The sequence below is a fragment of the Manis javanica genome, chromosome 6 (assembly GCF_040802235.1).
Source record: "Manis javanica isolate MJ-LG chromosome 6, MJ_LKY, whole genome shotgun sequence".
NCBI lineage: Eukaryota > Metazoa > Chordata > Mammalia > Pholidota > Manidae > Manis > Manis javanica.
In genome coordinates, this window is record NC_133161.1 from 31,432,548 (window position 1) to 31,456,659 (window position 24,112).

The window sequence follows — 24,112 nt, forward strand, 5'->3', positions numbered from 1 at the left end:
ATTGTTAGAAACTTCAAATATGAGCTCAAAGTCCACTGTGACATACTCATTTTTTAAATATTAAACAGTAACTGGCATACAATACTAGATTTACCAGAAAGACTTACTGTCTCAGGTTTTCAATAATTTTTTCCATTGCTTCCTCCCAGCAGTATGCCTTAACAGACTGAATATTTTCAATCATTTCTGAGGTGATCACAAGTCTTTCATTGATCTTTCCACCTCTCTGATCTCTGTAAATTAATCAGTTAATCAATCAAATTCAATACTTAGTAAAATCCAAACAAACTAGCCACTAAGACCAACTCAAGCTTTTAAAAAAAAACACATTTCTTGTATTAAATAGATGGGTCTTTATTATCAAATACATGGTAACAAAAAAAAAATAGCTACCATTTAGTAAATGCCTCTTATGTGCCAGACACTGTATTAGATGAATTTCATACACCATCACTAACCCTTATGACAGCATAAGAGAGGTGGTTATCTCCATTTTAATGATGAAAAAACCAGAGACTCAGTCTCTGATTCAGAAATCTACTAAACTCAGAATCAGAAATTATTGATTAAGATCACATAACTAGTAAATGTGCAATCTGGGATTCAAACCAAGAGCTAGCTGACTTCAAAACTTATATACATTGACTGAGACTTTCGCTGACAAATTGTAGAAGCCCTCTGTCATAAACAGTGACTGATACCACTGATCCATTCTGTAATAAAAAGTAACTAGGGCTCTGGTGTGATGATCCATGAACCAGAGTAGAAAAAGCCTGTACACTCTATCCAAAATGTATGCATTCTCTCCCGTTCACATAACTTACCCCATTTTACACAAATCTTATGATCTATTAAAAATAAACTGAATATTAACATACTTTTAAATAAATTCTATAGATTGGTAAGCCAAAATATATCCCAATGGCATAGAAAGTATTATTTATACCATTAAAATAGTTCCCTTTTAGTGACACCCAGTAAGTAGGTTACCATTCAGAGCAAAGAGTAGTCCTGATTTTACTAGAGTGAGCTTTTTGAAAACGAATTTAAAACACTTGCAAACTATGTAGAGAGAGTGCTACCTGTACTTCATCATCATTCTCCCCAAGCCGGCTTGAAGGAGGGCGAGGACGATGAGGAAAGCAAGCCCACAGAAAGTGAAGGCCTGGAGCAGCTCCCAGAGCAGCCCCATCAGGAGAGTCACTTGTAAAGGAGCGATCCACACAAAATGTGCCAATGCAAGTCCCTGGAAAAAAGATCACAGTAAAACCTAGTGACATTTTATCCTCCATCCTCAAAAACAAACACATAAACAAAGCAGAGAGGAGAAAAACTGGGCCCAATAAACTTATACAGTCAAACAAGTCATGGTTCTGAGCATGCTAAAATCTAGGTACTCAGTACATGGACCATATAGCAATGTGCTTAAACATTTATACACAGACTAGGATTTCCCACAGAACAAATTTCAAGTTATCCCATTTTTAAGTGTGCTTTCATTCAGTAGAACTGAAATTGGGTTTCTTTTTAGAAAATGGCTATCAATAATTTATTTTAAGTAACCTACTTCTATTTGGATAAAGTAAGAGTCATGGTAGAGAACATGTGAGAACAAAAGAGGCTCCAAAGACTCAGTTTTCACAACTTCACAACTCTATGATCTGACAATATATTTAGAACAAATGCATGCTCAATTCACCAGTGATTTATGTAGTACTTGCTGTGGGGTCAATACTATGTTAAATACTGGAAATGCAAAGATAAATAAAACACATTGTCATCAAGGACCTTGCATTTATTTGTGATATAAGACAGGACTGAACAAGAATAGCTCAGGGTATCATATTCAGCTCAAATAAATAACTGATTTAAAGTATTAAAAGGAAACAAGATCTGATAAGGAATGAATTTTGAAAAACCTCGTTTAAATAGACAGCAAGCAGAGGTGCCTTTGACTCGGGTGGTCCCACCACCCCAGAATGCCTCTCTGCTATACAACTTAACATCTTCAGTTTTCAGAAGTAGGGAATGTAAGGATGTGTCTGACTTAATCATTTATTACTATTAACTGACCCAGGAAAACCTGTGGCATTGTACAGTTTATAAAAATAATGCATAAAAAATTAACTCAGTAAGTACATACTTCATCAAATTTGTTCAGGTTGTTGGAAAGGAGACTAACAAGTTGTCCAATACTTATTTTATCTAGAACACGGCTTGACAGCTTTAAAGTCTAAAAGGAAAACAAACGGAAAACAAATATAATTATAAGTAACATAGTACAACTTAATAATTAGGTTACTATGCATACAATTTTCAGTAAAGGTAATGAAAATTACTTTATATTCTTCTAGCTTAGTATATTCTCAGGCTTATAAATATATTTCTTTATAACATATCCTGCTATGCCTCCAGTGATTTTAGTTTCCAGAATCTAAACAGTAATAACTTTTTTTTTCTCCTCCAGAATGAGAATTATGTTGTATTTCCATTTTTATAGTATTCAGATTCATGGTTTTGTTTGTTTTTATTTCTATAAAAGATGGAAACAAAGGTGGTGAAATTTGAGATTAAAACTTTGTCCTTAAATTTTTCATACAGTCCTATAGTAACTCCATTGAATAAAATTACTGTTAAAGTCAATAAAAGCATACTGTGAATAACTGAATCATTGGTAATTTTATGAAACATTATATCAGCAATATAAAATCCTTAAATTTTACTAAGAAAAATGTATCCATATACACAGAATAGAACTGTTCAGTAGATGAATTATTACACTAAGTAGAAAAATCACAGTCATGCTTTGCTCACTTAAAAATTTAATAAGAATGGATTTGCCATGAAATGGCTTTGATTGGAGAGTACCCATCTAATATACTTGTTTGAACTGAATGCATATGTATCAAGCACTTAGGAGATGCAGATCATTGTATTCAAGGCTTTAGGGATTATATAAGATTTATTAAAACATAATTCTTGCATCAAGGCAACCTAGTACATACATAACTAAACACGGTATGATAAGTGAGTTAAAGGGAGTAGAATATAAGGGGGTGGTTTAGAGAAAGTCCACATATCTGGCTATAAAAACCTAGAAAGATTCTATTGAGGAGGTAGAATTTAAAATAGGTATGGAATAAAGAATAGCATTTAGGAAAGTACAGATGAAGAAGGAACCAAGGCAGTTAATTCCAAAACACTATGAGAGCAATAGGAGTGGGGGGACATCCATGAGCTGGGTCACACATGGCTTAGTAATAGACTCAGTCTCCACGGCTTTCAGTTCTCCACAGGGTTTAATACAGAGCTATGAGCACAGTAATCACTTGGTGAATATTTGTTCAGCTTAGCTATCTCTGTCTTCTTGAAATTCACAGGCAAAGTTAAATTGAGTCTGCATTTAGACTCACTCTTTAAAAAATAATTTGAATTTATCACAGTTGCAGGGTTTGGAACAAAGCAAACAGTGCTCTAATATGCAAAATTATAAGAAGGGTTAGTGGCTGCCTGCCATGCAGATGGGGCTGGTCAGACAGGGGACCAGTTTACTTTAGGCTCACTTTAGGGACCAAAACCACAGCCACGTGGAGGTACAATTGCATTCTTTAGTGATGATGCCAATGTAGGTCAATAAGGGTGACTAGCAGAGTAAAGCAAGCTGGGTGAGAATAGATACTTGTAATGAGAAAAGAGGACAGTTACAATAGCTTCTAGCTTTCTACTAAGGCACTGTGTGTGTGAAAGCAATATTTTGCTATATTTGTGCCAAATGGTATACACAAACTTATTTACAAACTAACCTGCTCCTTCTTGGATCTCCCCTCCCCTAATTTAGCCCAGAGTAGGTCATGCCTCCCTCCTTCTGTATTAACACAATTGGCCTTGCTCTGTTATTTCAGTACCTACTTTATTTTCTCTAATATTTGGAAAACCCTCCACTTCAAGAATTCTGATTTACCCATTTTAGAAATCCTGAAGATGTTTTTGCACAATGTTCTATACTTTTTAGGCCTTCATTTCTTAAAATATTGAATCTATATAGTAAGTTAACACTTCCTACCATAGAGAGTTTTGGGGAGGATCAAATGAGATAGCAAACCTAAATCAATTAGGATACTGCCATGCATCCTTACTTATTATTCATCATTATGATAATAAACACTTTCTATAAATATTTTTAGACTGGATTCAACTTCCTCTGATATGCATGCATTTAGATTCTACTTCCAAATAATAACTAATAATTTCTTTGCTTATGCAAAATTTTTACATCAAAATAAAATTTTTATTGATTTACCACCCATGCTTTCCTGGTACTTGTGAGCTGATGAGATTGCAACTGAGGTGTGATTTGATTAAACTGTGGACTCCATTTTGTCCTTGTGCCTGCATGAAAGGCTTTTTTGAACAATAAAGTATGACTATCAAGGTTTTACAACACAATTGACCTTGCATGTATATTATGGAAGTGTTAATGGTTATTTCCTAGAGGGAATATCAAATCCATGTCCACTATAAACCAAATACATAAAATGTTTACATTGGGGGAAGGAAAAAAAGAAGAAGGTAAAGCAATATCCAAATGATTCAAGGAAACAGCTTTCTTTAGTGACTAGGTAAATCTAAGCAGCTACTCATGGTCCTGAATCAGGTTGGTGAAAGTACATATCATTGAAATGACCTTAAATTGTATTTGCAAGGTAGGTTAATCTTAATCTGAATTCACCTAAATCATGCCTTAGCAATTTAGGCTATTGTCTGGACAATGTACACAGAAAAGCAGACAAGGTTCTCATGGTTGTCATGAATGTGCTGCTCCAAAAATTTTAACTGCAGGACTCACAGGATGACAAAAATCTAAGTCAAAATAAAGCAGTGGATAAGTAGACACCATCACTGTGTGGCAACAAGTTAAGGTACAAACTTCTATTGCTTTATCATTAATAATTACATGCATTCTGTACTCTTGCTATTGAACATAAAGATACATGGCATTTTACCATAAGATGATATTTTGTCAATAACTCTTATGCAGATGACAAGAATCATTTTAATGGGGAGCCATGGCTTCCAGAACTGATGACATGACTAGTGAAAAAAAATGAAATCAGTAAGGAATTTATAAAAGATGCTCCACTACTAGTTGAAATTATTTGAAGTCATTAAGGAAAATTAGAAACATTAACTATTGCTGCTATTTACTTCACAGGCATAAGAAATTGACTTTAGCATTTATTCTTTAGTTGTACAGTATGGCATTTAAAACATGATGCCATGTGCCATGGAGATGGTGCAAGGAAATATTACCTTCTTATAAATGAGACTAAACATAGCTATCCTCATCTGCATTCCAATGTGATGAAGGCCAAAAATGGCTGGGTGCAGGAGCAGCATTCTCACAATGAAGAGAAGGCATAAGCCTATGCCTAGGTAAATCGCAATGGAGCGCTCCACCTTGTTATCTGGATCATAGGAGGCTATGATTCTTCCCAGTAAGAGAGGCTGGACTGCTTTGGTGACTTCCTGAAGAAAAGGCAAAACAGAACCATTAAATTCATTTCCCTTCCATAAAGTGGCCTCACAATTTCAAAACAAGAAGTTTCAGATCTAAAGGAGGACTTGAAAATGGGCTTTCATAGAAGGCCATACCCATAAGAAACTCTTGACATTATTTTTAATAGCTTTATACTTTGAAATAAGATCTGATTTTTGGTTATAGCAACAGTCACTTGGAGATAAGTTTTTGTTATTTTTTACTAAAAAGTGAAGAGTGGTCACAAAGCAAATGTGCAGTTTCTGGAGTGGTGTGTTAATTAGTAACATCCACATAGCTTGTAACAGTTTATAACATATCTTTCATTTGATTTCCATGTCAGGTCTAGGAGTGAAAGTAGGCAGTACTATTTTCATTTTGTAGGTGAAGAAACTAAAAGGCCAAAGAGACCAAGTGACTTGATGTGATTTCAAAATAGAACTTTCAAAAGCATTTTGAGCAATGGCATTATTTCCAGAAAGAACATGGCTTGTCAGAGTAACCACATCAAAGGGAGCTGGCAACAGAAGCCAAGGAGCATGCAGGCCCTGGCGGTGTTTAAAGCCAGCCACTTCCGATGCCACACCCTTCCCAGTCTGGAACAGTTCATGGACTTCAGGGAAGGAGTGTGCCAGCAGACGTCAACGTCAGGCCATTTCCCAATGATTAATCAAATCTTTAAAGGCCTGTGAGTTAATGAGAGAGGACCAAAGTGTTTTCCAAATCCACCTGATCAGGATTGTCAATCAACTACTAAATCAAACTGTCCATCCAACATTGCCACTTCTCCTGAGTAAGCAACAGATTTGAACCCAAGAGGTTTCTGGCCCATTTTGCTAAATTACATTCAAATGGAGTGATACATAACCCTCCAACTCCCACTGTTTTATTTTACGATGAATGGGTGAAATGGGGATCTGAGGCTAAACTTGTAATTATATGATCCTATGCTAAGTGATTCCTTTTCAAATGCATATTTGCAAGCCAGACTGGCCCCCAGTATTGGTGAGCATTACTCTCCCTCAGCCCTTTATTTGCTTTTTTTCCATTTTCTATGCTGTCTTTTCTAAACCTCAAGTGTCCAATACCAAAAACCCTCTCATTCTCAATAAATGAAAATGCTTTCTATATCAACTTCATCCCCACTAGGAATTCTAATTTACATTGAGCTGTCAGTGATTGATCACTGGCTTGTGTAGCTGCTGGTTCTATACATTATATTCAGAATTTCACTGCAAGTTAACTGTGTAGACCAAGGCTGTGAATGTAAGAAAAGTTTCAAATCTTTTTAAAAAGTTTTCAAACTAATCACAAACATGGAATATTACAGTTCTCTCACATAGTCATGGTTTAACATAAGTGAATTACAGCAAAAAGATAGATGAATACTGAAACGAAAATCACTAAGTTCCTAACTAAATATAGCAGGTTAATAGTTTGCCATGTCTGCTAAGGGAGTACTTATTTTTAAAAAGTAAGTGCAGAAATTACTGGTTAGTGTATATCATTTTATGCATGGTTTGTACTTTTATTATGTATGTAACCATCCTTAATATATATAGTACATATATGTGTGTGTATACACATATATATTCTATATATACATCTTTAATATATATTCTATATACATATATATGTGTATATATAGAGATAGATAGATGTAGAGAGAAAAAGAATTATTTTTGTGGTGTTAAATTTTCTATAAATGGTATCATACAGTGCTTTTAACAACTTTTTTTTTTACTTAACACTGTGTTCTTGACATATATCCCCACTGAAACTTGTATATCTACTCATTTATTTGAGGTGCTGTTCAGCACAACATCTTCTGAGCAAATGAGATTATTTGCCCCACTGCCCTGTGTTAGGGCAGATGAGTTTCCATTCTTAAGCTATTACAGTCTGAACAAGTGTTTCCCTGGCCACTTTTAAATTTCATGGATCCATGCCAAACTTTCTCTGGAGTAACTTTATTTCAAAATAACTCCTTAACCTAGGAAGTGTACAGTTAAGATAATCTTGGTTTTGAAAATATGTATAAATATCTATACACTACAAATATAATTTTTCATAGTGTGTTTACAGTGGCAATATTTCAGCCTCAAAATCACTTTCAGCTCAGTATTTACCCTATAACTTTTCTATATTATGTTGCTCTTCAGAGACAAATGTCAACACCACATTTACTTCGAGGTACTTTCCCATTAATAATAGGCTATGCGCTCTCTTGAGTTGCCGTCACAGGCACTGGTTCTATACGTGCTACCTTTGTGGGAAGTCTTGTGTTTGGCCAAGAAAGAGAGTAAGGAACCTTGATGTTTGCCATACATACCAGATAAAACATAATTTCTCGTCTGTGTAAGACAATAACTATAAGAGTATGCACTGTGACTGCTGCTCATTTATTTGATTGCTTATACCATAATTAGCAAACATCCCTTTCTCCCTGTTCCAGACCCACCTATACATGTGTATACATATTCTAATAGATAACATATAACAAAGCAAAGAATATACAGTCACTGATAAACACCCTATTACATATTTCTAAGATGTAACTCCCATCTATGCAATGTTAATAGAGTATTCTGAGTCAGAAGAGAAATATAGCAATTGAGAAGCAGAAAGCATTCCTTGCATTGTACAGGCTTACTTAAGTTTTTCCCTATTGTGTAGCTTGAACTAAACTCCTTGCCATTGTATCACCATTATTTTTCCATTACCTGTCATCTCTATCACAACAAACCCATTTGCTGAATGCAATTTTTAACAAAATAAATTGAATGCATATTAATCTGGCTCAGACATCTATTCTATATATTGTCATTACTGAATTAGTTGTCGTCATGCCTCAATCAAAAGAGGACATATTCATCCTTTGAATAATAATGGCTATTCCACAAAGATATTGGTAGTTTTACTCTGGGAGGGTACATGTTTTCATGGGAAAAAATGCAAATTACTTTTGGTAGAGAAAATTCCAATAACAGGATCATCTGCTAACAGCAAACGACCACATGGACCTGCTAACATTTAAGGACAAAATGAGTACTTCAACACCCCCACAGAGTTTTCACTAATCCATTTTAAGCAGCATGCTCTCTAATATTTACAATAGAACCATTTAAAGATATCACATGATTTTTTTTTTTTTTTTGGAAGGGAAAACAATACTAACTGACACCTAGCTTAATCTAGGAAGTACAGTCTTTTACAAAAACCAGCCCTGTAATGATCAGGAAAAATACAGGCCTGTATTCTTGGTATGTGAAAGCTTTATGTATCCTGTTGCTCAGACTATTTTCAGAGACACAAAACATTTCCCAATTTGCCACCCTAGAAAATAGTACAAGCCAAACTGAAATTGAATCTAATGATGAATAATATAAATTAGAAAATCTAATAAAATGCTTTATTACTTTTTATCAGACACAAATAGGAATTCACTTTATGGTTCACTTAGATAATAGAAGCCTGACACCTATTTTGAAGCCAGCATGACAATGAAACAAACACTGAATTCAGAGTCATGAAACCCAAGTTCTTATCCTTGGTACCTACACTCTGTGTCACCACAGTCGCTTCCCTTCTCTGGATATTTTCCTCACTGATAAACTGAGTGGTGGAGCAATATAATCTCGAAGGTCCCCTCTAGTGCTAACATCTCTGATTATATGATCTGAGTCTGGAGAATCCCCTGGGAGAGGAAGAGGATTCCTTTGGTAATCATCCTGGCCCACATCCTGCTGCCACTATAGGTGTTTTCTATCCAGAAGGACACAGGTCACAACAGTAGGAGCTCAGCAGACTACTGGGTAGACAGGGTCAGGCTAGAGAACCACACTAGTGGTTGCAGTACTGGTGGGAATAAGCTTGAGTTCCAATTTAGATCAGCCTTCCAGGGAAAATTTAAGAAACCTGAAAATAGCTCCTGGGAGATATATTTGGCCTCTCATGGGATCCTCCATCCCAGACCTTAAAGTCACTGTGGTTGAGTTGAAATCCTTTAACCTTTTCTGTTCTTCCTACAAAAACATGATAGGGCCAGATGTTTCTAGAGGTAGGGAAAGCTGCTGGATATTCAGACCATGCAAGAAAGTTCAGGCATAGAGAGGGATCTTGGTTCAGACTTGCAATTACATTCAGTGAATTAATCCTAAGATAACTTTACTTGAAAAATTACAATTCCAAACCTCCGAAACTGTTGTTTCTAACCCAAGTAGAAGAATTAGTTGAAGAACGTCTAAGGCTACATTGTTTTCTATTGCGTGTAGTCAGTAAAATTATCCCCATCATCATTATCACCCCAAATTGCTTTAAATATATTTTATATGTCTTCATCCCAGGAATACAAGGACATTATTTGAGAAACACTGAGAAGTTAAGATTTCTCAACATTGAGAAATTAATAGAATACCAACAGATTACAGAACAACCTATGATTATCTCAACAACTGTGAAGAAATTTGATAAAACTTCAATATTTGTTTCTGATAAATGCTCTAAATGAACTCAAATGTATTTCATTAACCTAAGAAATTCTTCCTCAAAATAACTATCAGCACCACAATTAATAAAACTCCAGAAACATTACCTCTAGAGTCAGGAAACTACCAATGATAGGAATACTGATTATTAGAACAATTAAACATTTTTCTAGAACTTTCAGCTAATAGAATTGAACAAGAAAAATGATTGAGGTATGACTATTGGAAAGGAGAAATGAAAGTATCATTATCAGCATAGAATATGATTCTATATATAACAAGCTTAAGTGAATCAAGACATTATTAAGATATATTTTTAAAGTCTTACATAAATGGAAAGACTTAAAAACTTTCTAAAAATAAAAACTGAATATTGCAAAGTTCTCCTCTAAGTTATTTTATAAAATTAATGCAATCTTCCCCAAAATTCCAAGTGACTTTTTGAAAGTGAAATCTTAGAACCATAAGAGCAGGGACTGTCTGCCTTAGTTTTTGCATCAATTCCAACACCCATGTACAAGCACAGATGATCCACTCAGCAAATATTTGTTTCATCAATGGATAAAATAGTTCTCAATTTCTTTCAGAGAAAATGAGAGACTGATCAAAAACATTTGAGTAATAAGAAAAATGTGCAAAAGGGTTTACATTACTGGTTATTAAATCATATTATACAGCTATAATAATATGTGGCATGACAAAGAAATAGACTGATTTATCTTTAAAGTCCAGGAACAGGTCCAAGTACTTGTAATAATTTGATACATAATAAAATTTAGCGTTTAATTCACTTGAGAGAGGCTAGATTATGCACTAAGTGAGAGAGCAACTGGATACTCACTTTTTAAAATTTTTCTCTCATATACACCAAAATTAATTCCAATTTACATACAAAAGATGAAATAATAAAAACATGGATATGTGCTTACACAGTATTTAGGTAGAGAGGGCTTTAAAAAAAATACCTAGTGCCACATGCAGGATAAAAAGAAAAGATGTACAGATTTGTCAGCAAATCTTTTGAAATTAAAACTTGATTGTTAAAAAAATTAAAAATAAACAAAAATTCACTAGAAACAAATGACAGGTGAAAATATTCTATCATATACAAATAAGAAAAAAAGCAAACACACCAAAATAAAAATAGACCAAGAACATGCAGAGGCAATTTACACACAAAAATATATATATATAAACGCATGATAAATATATAAAAATTGTTTAAACAGTAGGATCGAAAAGTAATGCAAGTAAAAATGATAATATACTCTTTTTCACTTAGCAATTTGGAAAATTTTTTTAAATGATAATACCTATTGTTGGTGAGGACTGAGTTTTCATGCATAATTATCAAGAAAAAATAAACTGTATCTGGAAGGCACTTGAAAATCTGCTAAAATTTAGTTTTAAAGGGATTTGCATCAAAAACTGTTTATAGTAGTGAAAAATTGGAGGTGATCTAAATATTTAGTGATGAGGAACTGATAAGATATAGTACAGCCATGTGATGATTCAACAGTAAAATGATTAAGTGGAAAAACATCTAGTGACATGAAAAGGCATTAACAATACATTAAGAGGAGAAGCAGATTTAAAACACATTATGTAAAGTGATGATTTCCCTCCCTTTATTAAGTATATTTTCTCATGGGGAAAAACTGGAAGAATAAACATCAAATTTATCAGTAATTATCTTACTGCTTTTCTAATCACAAAAAAATTCTTAAAAGAAAAAAAATTTTGAATAGAAAATTGCATATAACATGATAATAAATAATAGAAAGAAAACATGCATATGAAAACTGGATGAAAGTAAACATAAGAAGTGGCAATGAATTTGAGATCATGGAGATTGCACACTTTACTATATAGCCCCTTTAATTCTATAGTCAAGGAAACTGAGGTAAAGACAAGTTCTTTGATTTTCCCATAGATCATAAAACAGGCTGGTGGTATCAGGGCATGAGCATACCCCAAGAGAGTTAAGAAAAAAAGGTTCTGTCTTTGAAAAAAATACATACTTGAGTACAGCATATATATTTTACTTTATTTCACCACATTGTATTCATTAGTCACTATGGGATACTGGTTAGCTACAAGAACTAAAATGTGCCATGTTCTTACCAGGAAGGAGAACTGGGCCTCCTCATATCCAGTTTAAGTTGTAAGAACATGATTTTGTTCCAAAATTTTATATGTGAGAATAGGGGATGCACTTTGTCTTAGATGCAATAATCTACTGAACATGGTATTGGATTCCTACATTAATCTTCAAAAGCACATACTGCTAAATGCTCTTCAAGCACCTGTCTGTCCAAATAATGTGGTACATAAAAACCTAACCAAACTGTGTAACAATGTTTCTACAGAAAAAAGATCTAACATTTCTCTGTGTTGCAGTCTTGAAAGAGAAACAGAGTCTCCATCTTTGCCCTCTCCATGCAACCTGCCATCCGGCATCTCTCCAATGGTGTCTTGGGAGGGATGCTGGGGGAAGACACAGAAAGTTAGTACTAGTTAAGGTGGGCCTTTTCAATAAACCCTTAGTCACATTTTATTATCAGTGGGAGTCCGTCATTTTCATTCATGGATTCCTTGGCCCTGATTAGTCTGCCTGCTTCTCTTTTAATAACATCTATTGCTTCTAACCAGGCTTTCTCTTTTTCCATGACCCTGTCAAGCATTCACCTGGGAGCTTTTAGAAATGCAGAATCTCAGGGTTCCGCCAAAAACTTCCGAAGTCAGAATTTGCATCTTGGTTAAATCCCCAGGTAACTGGTATGCACATAAAAGTTTGAGAAGCACTACCCTTCTGTCATTAAAAGAGTAAATATTCATATGTTCTTGAATTTTTCAATATAATCATCAAGAAAAAAATCAAACTAAGAAGTTCTCTCAATGTGTACCACTCGCTCCCCATGCCCTCCCATCTTAGATTCCAGCGAAAGTCAGATGCATTCAGCAATACTGTTGGAGGCTTGTCCACCTGAACCAGAATCACCCAGAGACCTTTTCATCAATACTATTTTCCCAGGTTCCATTCCAAACCAATTAAATCACACCATCTGGAGTAGGGCTACTGGTTACTCTAAAGAGTAGAGTAAAAATTCCTTGTATTTGAAAGAAATCTAAATCTCAGTCTCCTTGTCACAGGAATGAGGGAAGATGAAGAATGCCTTTCTTCTGGTAGATAGCACAAGGAGGTCCAACAGGTGTGTTAGAGATGGGGGTCTTAGTAGGGAATAGACATAGTCAGGACATAGGTGAGTTTAAGGGGTGCAGCATGCCAGTCACTTCTGGTATGAGAGAAGCAGAGAGATGGCAAGAGATGCAGGGATGGGAAGGAAGGTGAGAAAGGAGTCCTACCTGACAGGCATCTAGAAGGAGATTTGCTGGAGACAGCTGTTCTTGGGAAGCCAGTCATGGAAAAGGGAGATACATAAATAAAGAGCATAAGCAAGGGCCTATCTGTGTGCACAGTTCCCCAAAACACTTTCCCGTCTTTAGAAGTAGGCTTGTATTCAAATTCCTGCTTAATGTATTTGCCAAATGTAAAAGAAAAAGATCATCCTTAGCAACATAGACTGTGGGATTTGAGAACTCTAGCAACAGGAGTTCCAGGATGTCTCCTTTATACCCATAAACTTCCCTGGATTTCATGAATGAAAACAGTTGGACCTAAATTGCACTGACATGCATCTCAGTTTGATGATGGAAATATGCCCAGAGCTACCTAGAAAAGATATTCACTCAAGAATATCTTTGAGTGAGAGCTTGTGAATTTACCATAATAAATGTGCTGTGATAATCATATTCTCTCAGTAATCTGCTTACAAAACTCCCTCCGCCTGGCTTCCCTCTGACTATCCTCAATTGACTGTCGCACTCCATTTTTCAATAGCCAGTTTCTCATCTATGCTGGAAGTCTTAAATGTTAAAGACAATGTTGTATCTGGTTGCTGAGTCAGACAAAGCACATAGTTAATGATGAGAGGCCAGAGCTAATATGATTTCAGAATACATCACTATCACAGACAGAAAAGCTCCTTCATGATAGCATTTCCTTTTTTTCTTAACCTTCACGGTCAAAGGCAAATTTCACAGTACTTTTTCTATCAGTCCTGAGGCCAACCAAATATTCTTTATACCACAGTTATGCTGATGAAAGGGATTAAAAATATATAGGACATTTGGAACATATATCCACCTCTTACAAAGAACAGTGTTATAGCAACCTCAAGAATCCTTACTCATTTAATAGACTTTAAAAATTACCAAAATGATACACACAGAGGAAAGAAAGAATGCCCTGAAAGAGTATCATAGATGCTAAGGCATTTGTATAAGTTGTTTAAAAGGAAAGAGGTCTTATTATAATAACAGCTAAATTTTCTCCCCTTCCTTTCTTCTGCAAGCAATAAAAAGAATGGAGTTGAGAGTTCAGAAGCCTGAAAAGTTGCCCTCATGTTAATGACCACAATGGTTCTGCAAATTCTTTAGGATGTACAGTTTTCAACATTTCACTACTTAAAACTGCATAGCCCAGGCCTTCTCTCTGTGACGAGGGTGAGAAACTACAGCCCCACCACACCTGTGCCTTGCCAATGTAAATAAATGTTCCTCTCTGTGCCTTCTCAGCATACCCATCTCATTTGCTTTTCCCATCAGTTCTTTTCCTCACCAATATTCCTACTGGTTATCAGAAGTTGAGCTGGTGGAAATAAGCTTTGCCCTTCAAATGTGCTGCTGGTTCCAGAGTTGCAGCCCTGGGCTCAAATGTGCCTCTCCCTCACTCCCACTCATGGATAATTAATACACCATGAAAAGCTTTATGATTCCTTTCATCGGGACACTTTAAAACTTGAGAAATTTAAGAATAAGTTAGTCCTTCTCCACACCCACTTCATTCTTCTATTCCTTAATTTTGTTTGTTAGTTTGGCCCTTAGCATAGGGACTCTTGGAAAGATTTCATACAGTTCTTTCCAAGTATAAGTGAGAAGATTCTAGTTGGTTCCCCTATCCTGCTTCCTGCTGTGAACTTTCTTCAGATTTGCCCCTGAAGTAACCCTGGAAGAATCCTTAACCTTCAAGCTTCTATTAACCTGTGTCTCCTGAAAACATACAAATAAACTCAGCAGACACAAGGCTGGTTCCTAGACATACCATTCTGCTGAGTACCTAAATACAACTATTATAATTTTAATTACATTATAATTATAATCACATAGCAATCTGATCTAGCAGAAGGGTCATTCATTTTGAGGCCAAAGAGATCTGGCTATCACTCAAATTCACCATGTGTATGACTCCGGGAAAGTTTCTTAATTCCCCTGCATCTCAATTTCTTTTTCTGTATGTTAGAGATAATGTCTGCTCCATGAAGATACTAGGAGAATTAAATAAAACAATCTGCATAAAGGGTTTAATGCTGAACCAGGAACAGATTAGGTACAATAAATATTAAACCCAATAAATATTAAAGTATATCATGTTTGTTTTTTTATCTGTGTATACCAGACCAAAAAATAAATTCAATAAATATGTTCATGTTTCACCTAAACTTTCACATGTAGTTGAGCCCTTTTGTTTACATGAATTTTTATACTTGTAGAAAATTATTTCACAAGTCAGGCAGAACACAAAAGGGGCTTGATAATTAGACTCCTCTTACAGCTTCTACTCAGCACTGCTTTAAGTTAAACAATGGAAGCAATGTGTGATAGAGACCAGAAATAGGGAAAATTTTTAAATGTTACTACAATATTAGTCAAGACCTAACAATGTTTTGAAGTATCATTCACTTCAACCCAACACTAACTTATTGAGAATGTTATATTCTTATATGATATGACCAGTGAATTGTACTTCTATATTCTGATTCAAATGTATTGCATGCAGTCATTAAAGCAACCAGCAAAGATATTTTTTAATTGTCAAACAGAGCCAGAAGCTATTGATAGGACTGTTTCCCAAAGCTCTGAGTTTTCTTATTGAGAAAAATCACCTCAAAGACATCTTAAAAGATAGTTAATTCTGCAGCTACTTTATTCATCCTTACGAACAAAACATTTTCACCCCCAAACCACTGCAAGTTTCTATAGGGATATATAGAGAGATAGATAGGTATTCAGACAGACAGATATAATTTCAAAAAAAAGCTGATTTCAAAAGCCAGAAAAGTTTTCCAGAAGACTATCAACACCATTAATAAATATTCTGGACTTAAATGTGGTCATCTTTGTCAAAATAAATTTTTAAATGCTTTTCTTGGTGTGTGTGAACTACAAATTCTTAAGGCAGTGCAACTTGTATGGTATCTTTTTGGGAGATACTTTTGCATTGCTAACTCCCCAGGGCATGAAGACCACTACTAATACAAGCATGCATCTAGATGTCAGTTAACTATTGTGCACAACCTTAACTTGAAGACTAAATAAGTATTCAACGTTCCATCATCTGTAATAGGTTACAACCAAGGATTCAAAATGATGCTCTGATGATGTAAAAAAATAACAGATAAGAGTCATATTTGACAGCAGCCAGGAAATGTCACAGACTACACATAAACATCACAAAGCCTGGAATTTCAAGGCACAGTACCCTCTTCACACTGATGAAGATGTGGGAAACCAGAAAAACATATTGCAAAAGCCTTGCTGCCAAATTTTAAATTTTTTCAATTTTTCCTTGAAACAATTCAGCATGCAGATATGATTAAATAATATTATAAACATCCATACATGAAGTTAGCTGAATTTGATCTAATTCTTCTCCGAACATCATCTCTGACATCCTCCAGTTGAATATAGGAAAATAAAGGTACCAGCAATCCCATGTACTAAGAAATCCCATGTAGGAAGAAAATGATTTGGGATCATAACAGAAAATAAAAATTTTTAAAGATATTTATTTTATTGAATTCATTTTAAATTGTAAATTGTTACCTATGTTCTAGGACATCTTACTTTCAAAGCATTTTTACTTGTCTCTACTTGAGTTTTAATGGTTTCCCTGTATTTGGAGTTAGATTAGTCCTTTTGTCTACATACCAGATAGCCCTAGACTTCTTATTATAAAAAAGTGAATTAGTTATTTATCCATAATAAATTTACAAATGAGATCCTTACCCCTAAATATAATAAGATTCCATAGAACATAAATCTCCAGAAAAAGCACCGCCGAAGGGCATTAATGAGTTTTGGATTTTTCTTTGATGCCAGTTCTCTGTCCCATTCTCTGCAAAAGAATAAAAAGTGGAACCAATAAGTTGCATGTACAAATATTTGAGCTGTCCTATTTCCCTTAACATAATTTTATTCTCAAAAGTATATCCAAGGAGATTAACCCAAGAGGCTAAAGAAACAAAACCCAGTGGAGACCTTCCAACAGCAATGCTCAGTCAGATATTTGGCAAAATATCTGCTCAACCATATATCAATTTTCAGGGAGTTGACTTCATGAAAAGGTCACATTATATGTGTTAAAGAAAGGTTCTGGCTTCTTAAAAGCAGTGCAAGAGGTAGACAATTAAGATTTGACTCTTTTGAATACACTTGCTGTGCCCGCAACAAGGTGAAAAATAAACAAAATGTTTTTTCCTTTCACCTCTTGATCTTTACCTGTTTAGAATTGTAGATTTTACAAAATTTAACTGTCAAATGAAAAAATAAGACATAAAGTCAAATGGAGTTTTTTCCTGTAATTAAGCATTTAAAAAGCTTGTAATTTAGACTTCATTTTTAAATGTAGAAATATGAAACAAATATCATCAAACTTCAGTCTTTAACTTCTAAAGTGATTTGTTAGAGTAAAAGTCTTTGGAAAACTAGAACAGAAACAAATTTTATACTTTCTGGTAGGAATAGAAAGCAAATGGTCTGGAAAAAGGTTGGTCTAAAATAATTTTTTTCTTAGATACTATAGGTTTGAAACTGACAGTAATACAATATTGTTGGGGACTTTGAAACCCCACTTATATCAAAAGATAGATCATCTAGACAGAAAATCAATAAAGAAACAATGGAAAACACTTAAAGAATGTTTAAATGTTAAAGATTTAAACAATAAACATCAGGAAAACAATTCCATTTACAAATGCATCAAAAAGAATAAAATACCTAGGAATAAACCTAACCAAGGAGGTGAAATACCTACACTCTGAAAACTGTAAGACATTCATTGAGAGAAATTAAAAAAGAAATCTATGTCTTGCTCATGGATAGGATAAATCAATATTGTCAAAATGAACATCATGCCCAAAGCAATTTATAGATTCAATGCAATCCTTATCAAAATACCAATAGCACTTTTGAATTAACTAGAACAAGTAGTTCTAAAATTCATATGGAACCACAAAAGACCCCAAAGAACCAAAGAAATCCTGAAAAAATGAACAAAGCTAGGGGTATTATGCTCCCTGATTTCAAGCTATACTACAAAGCTATAGCAATCAAAACAGTATGGTACTGGCACAAGAACAGACCCATCGATCAATGGACAGAATAGAGAGCCCAGATGCAAACCCACACATTTATGGTCAATTAATATATGATAAAGGAGCCATGAATATATAATGGAGAAAAGAGAGACTCTTCAATAACTACTGTTGGGAAAATTGGACAGCTACATGCAAGAGAATGAAATTGGATTACTGTCTAACTCTATACACAAAAGTAAACTTGAAATGGATCAAAAGCCTGATAAGAAGTGAAACAGAAGACTCTTACAAGAAAACATAGGCAAAAATCTCTTGAACATAAGTATGAGTAATTTTTTCTTGGCACATATCCTCAGGTAAGGGAAACAAAATAAAAACTGAACAAGTGGGACTACATCAAACTAAAAAGAACAAAAAGGCAACCTATAGTATGGGAGAATATATTCATAACTGATTTGTCTGATAAGAGGTTAACATCCAAAATATATAAAGAACTCGTATGCCTCAACACACACACACACACACACACACACACACACACACAAAAAAAAAAAAAAAATAACTCAATATAAAAATGGGCAGAGGACCTAAACAGACATTTCTCCAAAGAAGAAATAGAGATGACCAAGAGGCACATGAAAAGATGTTCCACATGTCTACCCAGCAGGGAATTACAAATCAAAACCACAATGAATTATCACCTCTCACCAGTTATAATGGCTCTATCCAAAAGACAAGAACAAGTGTTGACAAGGATGTGGAGAAATGAGAACCCTCCTACACTGTCAGTGGGGATGTAAATTGGTACAACCTCTGTGGAAAGCAGTATGGAGGTTCCTTAAAAAGCTAAATGTAGAAATATCATTAGAACCAGTAATTCCACTTCTAGGAATTTACCCAAAGGAAAAAAATCCCTGATTTGGAAGATATATGCACCCTTATGTTTATCACTGCATTATTTACAACAGCCAAGATATGGGTGCAACCAAAGTATCCATCAATAGATGAATGGATAAAGAAGATGTGGTATATATACACGATGGAATATTATTTAGCCATAAAAAAAGAAATCCAGTCATTTGCAAAAACATGGATGGATCTAGAGGGTATTACACTCAGTGAAATAAGCCAGGCAGAGAAAGACAAATACTATATGATTTCACTCCTTTGAGGACTATAAAAACAAAGCAAAGCAGAATGAACAAAAACAGCAGTGGACTTACAGATACTGAGAAGTGACTACTAGTTACCATGGAAGAGGGGTTGGCATGGGTGGATGGGAGAGCAAGGAGAATAAAAGAGCACAAAAATTCTCAATCATAATAGAAGTTGGTCACAGGGATAGGAGTACAGCATGGAGAATATAGTCAATGACTCTATAACATCTTTCTATGTTGATAGATAGTAACTGCACTAGAGGGAGTGAGGATTTAATAATATATATGGGTAATAGTTGAACTACTGTGTTGCATATCTGAAACCAATACAAGATTGTATATTGAAAATACTTCAATAAAAATTTAAAAATTTAAAAAACAAGAAACAATGGCTTTGAATGACACATTAGGCCAAATGGACTTAATAAATATATACAGAACATTACAACCAAAAACAGCAGAATACACATTCTTTTCAAGTGCACAGGGAACATTCTCCAGGAAAGATCACATGTTAGGATACAAAACAAGTTTAAATAAATTTAAGAAGACTGAAATCATAGTAAACATCTTTTCTGATTACAATAGTATGAAACTGGCAATCATTTCAAGAAATTAACTGGGAAAAAAACATAAATGTGGAGGCTAAACAGCATGCTACTAAACAATCAATGGATTAAAGAAGAAATCAAAGAGGAAATAAAAACTTAGTTGGAGAATTATGAAAATAGAAATACAGCAGTTCAAAATCTTTGGGATGCAGCAAAACCAGTTCAAAGAGGGGAGTTAATAGCAATACAGGTCTACCTCAAGAAACAAGAAAATACACTCCTAACCCTATACCTAAATGAACTAGAAAAAGAACAAAGTCCAAAGTTAATAGAAAGAAGGAAACAATAAAGACCAGAGTGGAAATAAATGACATTGAGACTAAAAAAAAAACAATATAAAAGATCAGTGAAACTAAACATTGGTTCTTTAAAAAGATAAACAAAATTGATAAACCATAGGCTAATCAATAAAAAAAGAAGACTCAAAATCAGAACTGAAAGAGAAGTTACAACTGACATCACAGGTACACAAATGATTATAAGAGATAATTATGAAAAATTATATGCTAACAAATTGGACAACCTAGAAAAAAATGGATAAATTCCTAGAAACATACAATCTTCTAAGGTTGAACCAGAAAGAAATAGGAAATCTGAAAAGATCACATAGTAGTAATGTAATTGACTCAGGAATCAAACAATTCCCAACAAACAAAGGTCCAGAACCAGGTGGCTTCATGGGTGAATTCTATCAAACATTCAAGAAAGAGTTAATACCTCTACTTCTCCAACTATTCCAAAAAACTCAAGAGGAAAAGATACACAGTTTGCTTCATAAAGATGTTATTTCACTCCTTATGAGGTCCACATGATATTCTTTAAAGACAGGGAACATCTCAGAATTCAAATATGTGTTTTTCAAAAAGATAGTCATTTACCAGGAAAATAATTAGTTTTCCTTCAACATTTCATTGTTTGATTCTTAACTGGCCAACACTTCAACAAGAAAATAAGATGTTCCTATCTTAAATATGCCATTTTAAGAATTAAGCCCTTTAGTATGTCAGTTGTCTATTCTTTAAATGGTTAATATTTATTTTCTCTTCAACTAATAAACACTGTGTGTGAACATACCTTTCCAGTTTTTCAGAGAGATTGTCAGCAGAATCAGAAGAAGGAATCTGGTATATGTCTGACAATTCCAGGCGTTGTCTATACCCTTTCCTCAAAATTGGTCTGGTCCAGCTAAAATAAAGAGCATGGGAAAGATAAATATTCACTTGATTTGGTCTCCAGTGTAGACGTAGAACCAGATACGATTTCAAATCTCCTGGTATGTAGAAAATGTGGATGTACAAATATGAGAATAAAATAAGTCAACTTATATAAATACCAGGGCTTCATATCTTACAGGACACACCTGTATAAAACACAAAAACCTCAGGACTAATGTGACTGTAGCTCTGTCAGAGAGGATCAGAAATGATGGTTGAAAGCTTTCTAGAGGAAAAAATAAACTGTTGAACAGTCTATATTAAAATCATTCTTTCAAAAAGAAAAAACTGCCCCAAAATAACCAGCTACCAGAGTTTATGATTTGGTATAATTGTTGAAATCCAGTTTCTATTACTTCAAATATAAATGATCCATGAATGATAAGTAGACCCTCAATCAACACTGTTACATAACTTTGCTCCTATAACACATAGTACTCAGCAACGAGCTATATGTTGAATGAAATGACTATATAACTGGAAGGTTAAAGAACAGTTTGTATCAATTTGTTCACTTAATTATCACATCTGAGTCATGACTTGAGAGTGGGGGATAATAACTTTCTTATGTTTTGTCTCCTCTCCCCACAGCAGTTACACACATCTGCTCTCCAATAAACAACAATTTATGATGAAAACTAGGAAAGTTCTTATAGTAAATAATTAGGCAGGATACCCCAGTTATTTTCAAATACATAATTTCTAACTATCATGGATAAGAAAATAATCTTCACAGAGATAAGAAAATCTAAAAGGAAGCTGAAGGAAAAAGGAAAAGGAGGGAGAGAAAGAGGGAAGAGAATTATAAAATCAAGAAATCATGTACAAAGATAAATGTGAGCAAATGATACTTTTCTTATGTAAAGTTCATGCATTTATTAAAGAAAGGAATTGAAACTGGAATTAGTGATTCTCAACCATATACCTTTTTTCCTTAATATCTTTCTTTTCTTCAGAGTTCTGAAATTTGGTGTCATTGAAACTTTGGTAATACATCAAAATGCATATTACTCACCAAAAATAAAATAAGACTATTTTAGCGAAGTCTGAGAGGCAAAAATAAACTCATAATAAGAAAAGTATTCTAGCAAAGCCATTCAGAATAAGAGTAGGAAACGCTACACCAAATGTAAACATTTTGACATTATTTTAGACAAAACTTTGCAGATGGCCCTCATGTACACCTTCATCACCCCCACCCCAAGGGTCCAGATTCTTGTTTACACTTCCTTGGTCTCTATCATCTAAGTCAGTCAGTCCCTACCCTAAGCTCCTGACATCTTTACAACTTGTCCTTTCTTAAAACTTAACTGAATTATGGCCCAGCTCAAAGGCTAAGTAATTTCATCAATCATTTCTTGCTAAGATATCACCAAGTGACTGTGGTTTAGTATGTCACTTTTTTTCCATTAACTTGCAGTACCTGGATCTTAACAAAAGCCTTCAAGCCTTTACAAAGGGTGATAACTAGGTTTCATCTTTATTGCCCAGTGGGATCCATTGGTATTTTTTCCTGGATAACAAGAATGAAAATAGTTCAGGACAGTCTGAACACAGTACTTAAAGAAGTGGCATGATCATGCAGCATCTGCAGTGGCCACCATCTAAGAAAATGATGGTACAGCCGCGTGGTGCTCACCATCCCAGAACTGAACATAAGCAATGGAAGTACAGTTACAAATACATGTGGCAGTTAGGCTGTGAAAAATAAGGGACAGCAATTTAGGTTATAAACTCCGTTCTGTTACAAGCTTTCATAAACTTAAGCCAATAAGTGAAAAAGTGAGGCAAGTGTCTACTAATAATAAAAAAGTATGTGTATATAGTACTTTCCAAAGAGCTTTCACATTAGTACATTGTGATTTTAATTTGAAAATCTTGTTAGGTAGGTAGAACAAAACGGCATCATTGTCCTATCTTAAAGATAAACAAATGTAGGCTCAGAGATACTAAACTCATCTGTTATTAAAGGCAAAAACTATAGATTTTTACCACACTCTTCTGACCTCTTTCCTTCCTGTAAGCTCAGCATTCCCAATGTAGGAAAATGAAGCATGGTAGATTGTTCTAAACAGACAGCTGGGAGGACAGCCTATGAGCAAGGAGAACAAAAGCTGGCAGACTGCAAGCAGCGGTGTGGTATGCTGGCAAATCTTTAACCATCCCTCTCAGGAAAAAAGCAAACAAAAACAGCAAACAAAAAATTGACTTATGGCATATGCCTATTTATGTGGTGTAAATATTCCCACCATGACCAGCTTCAAGCCACCAAATGTGAAGTCACTGAACACAGAGTTGGGAAGAGATACACAGTTGCGCATCATAACAGAGTATGTTCAACCTTTCAGATACAAGGAACATAAATAACCTCAAAAGCAGAAATAACAGTAAAATGTAAAGTAAGTAGGTAGTGATAACGTCAGGGCTTTTATTACCTTTGTTTCAATATAATTTACTTAATTGCAGATACAAATAATTTTTAGTCCTAGTTGTGCTTAACTATCAGATCACAAATTACCTGAAAATTTAACAATCAGTTCAGCCAGAAAGGACCCACTGCAACAGACAACTACCAGATGGTTAAAGCACTTGAAACAAGGGTAATGGCTCTGAGAAAAGAAAAGAAGGGATCTATAGAAGATCTAGTAAAAAGGAAAATACACTCCTTC

General features: G+C 34.6%; 1 protein-coding gene across 4 annotated transcripts in view; it reads right to left on the minus strand.

Annotated features, from left to right (window-relative positions):
- CFTR (CF transmembrane conductance regulator) overlaps window positions 1-24,112 on the minus strand; it is a 170,763-nt gene that overhangs the window by 106,573 nt on the left and 40,078 nt on the right. For all 4 annotated transcript variants that reach the window (XM_073238544.1, XM_073238547.1, XM_073238545.1 and 1 more), the window contains 6 exons: window positions 21,304-21,414; window positions 17,152-17,260; window positions 5,311-5,526; window positions 2,144-2,233; window positions 1,083-1,246; window positions 108-233 (listed from right to left, as the gene is read on the minus strand). In XM_073238544.1, the coding sequence (XP_073094645.1) occupies window positions 108-233; window positions 1,083-1,246; window positions 2,144-2,233; window positions 5,311-5,526; window positions 17,152-17,260; window positions 21,304-21,414 (816 nt within the window). The remainder of the gene's footprint in view (window positions 1-107; window positions 234-1,082; window positions 1,247-2,143; window positions 2,234-5,310; window positions 5,527-17,151; window positions 17,261-21,303; window positions 21,415-24,112) is intronic.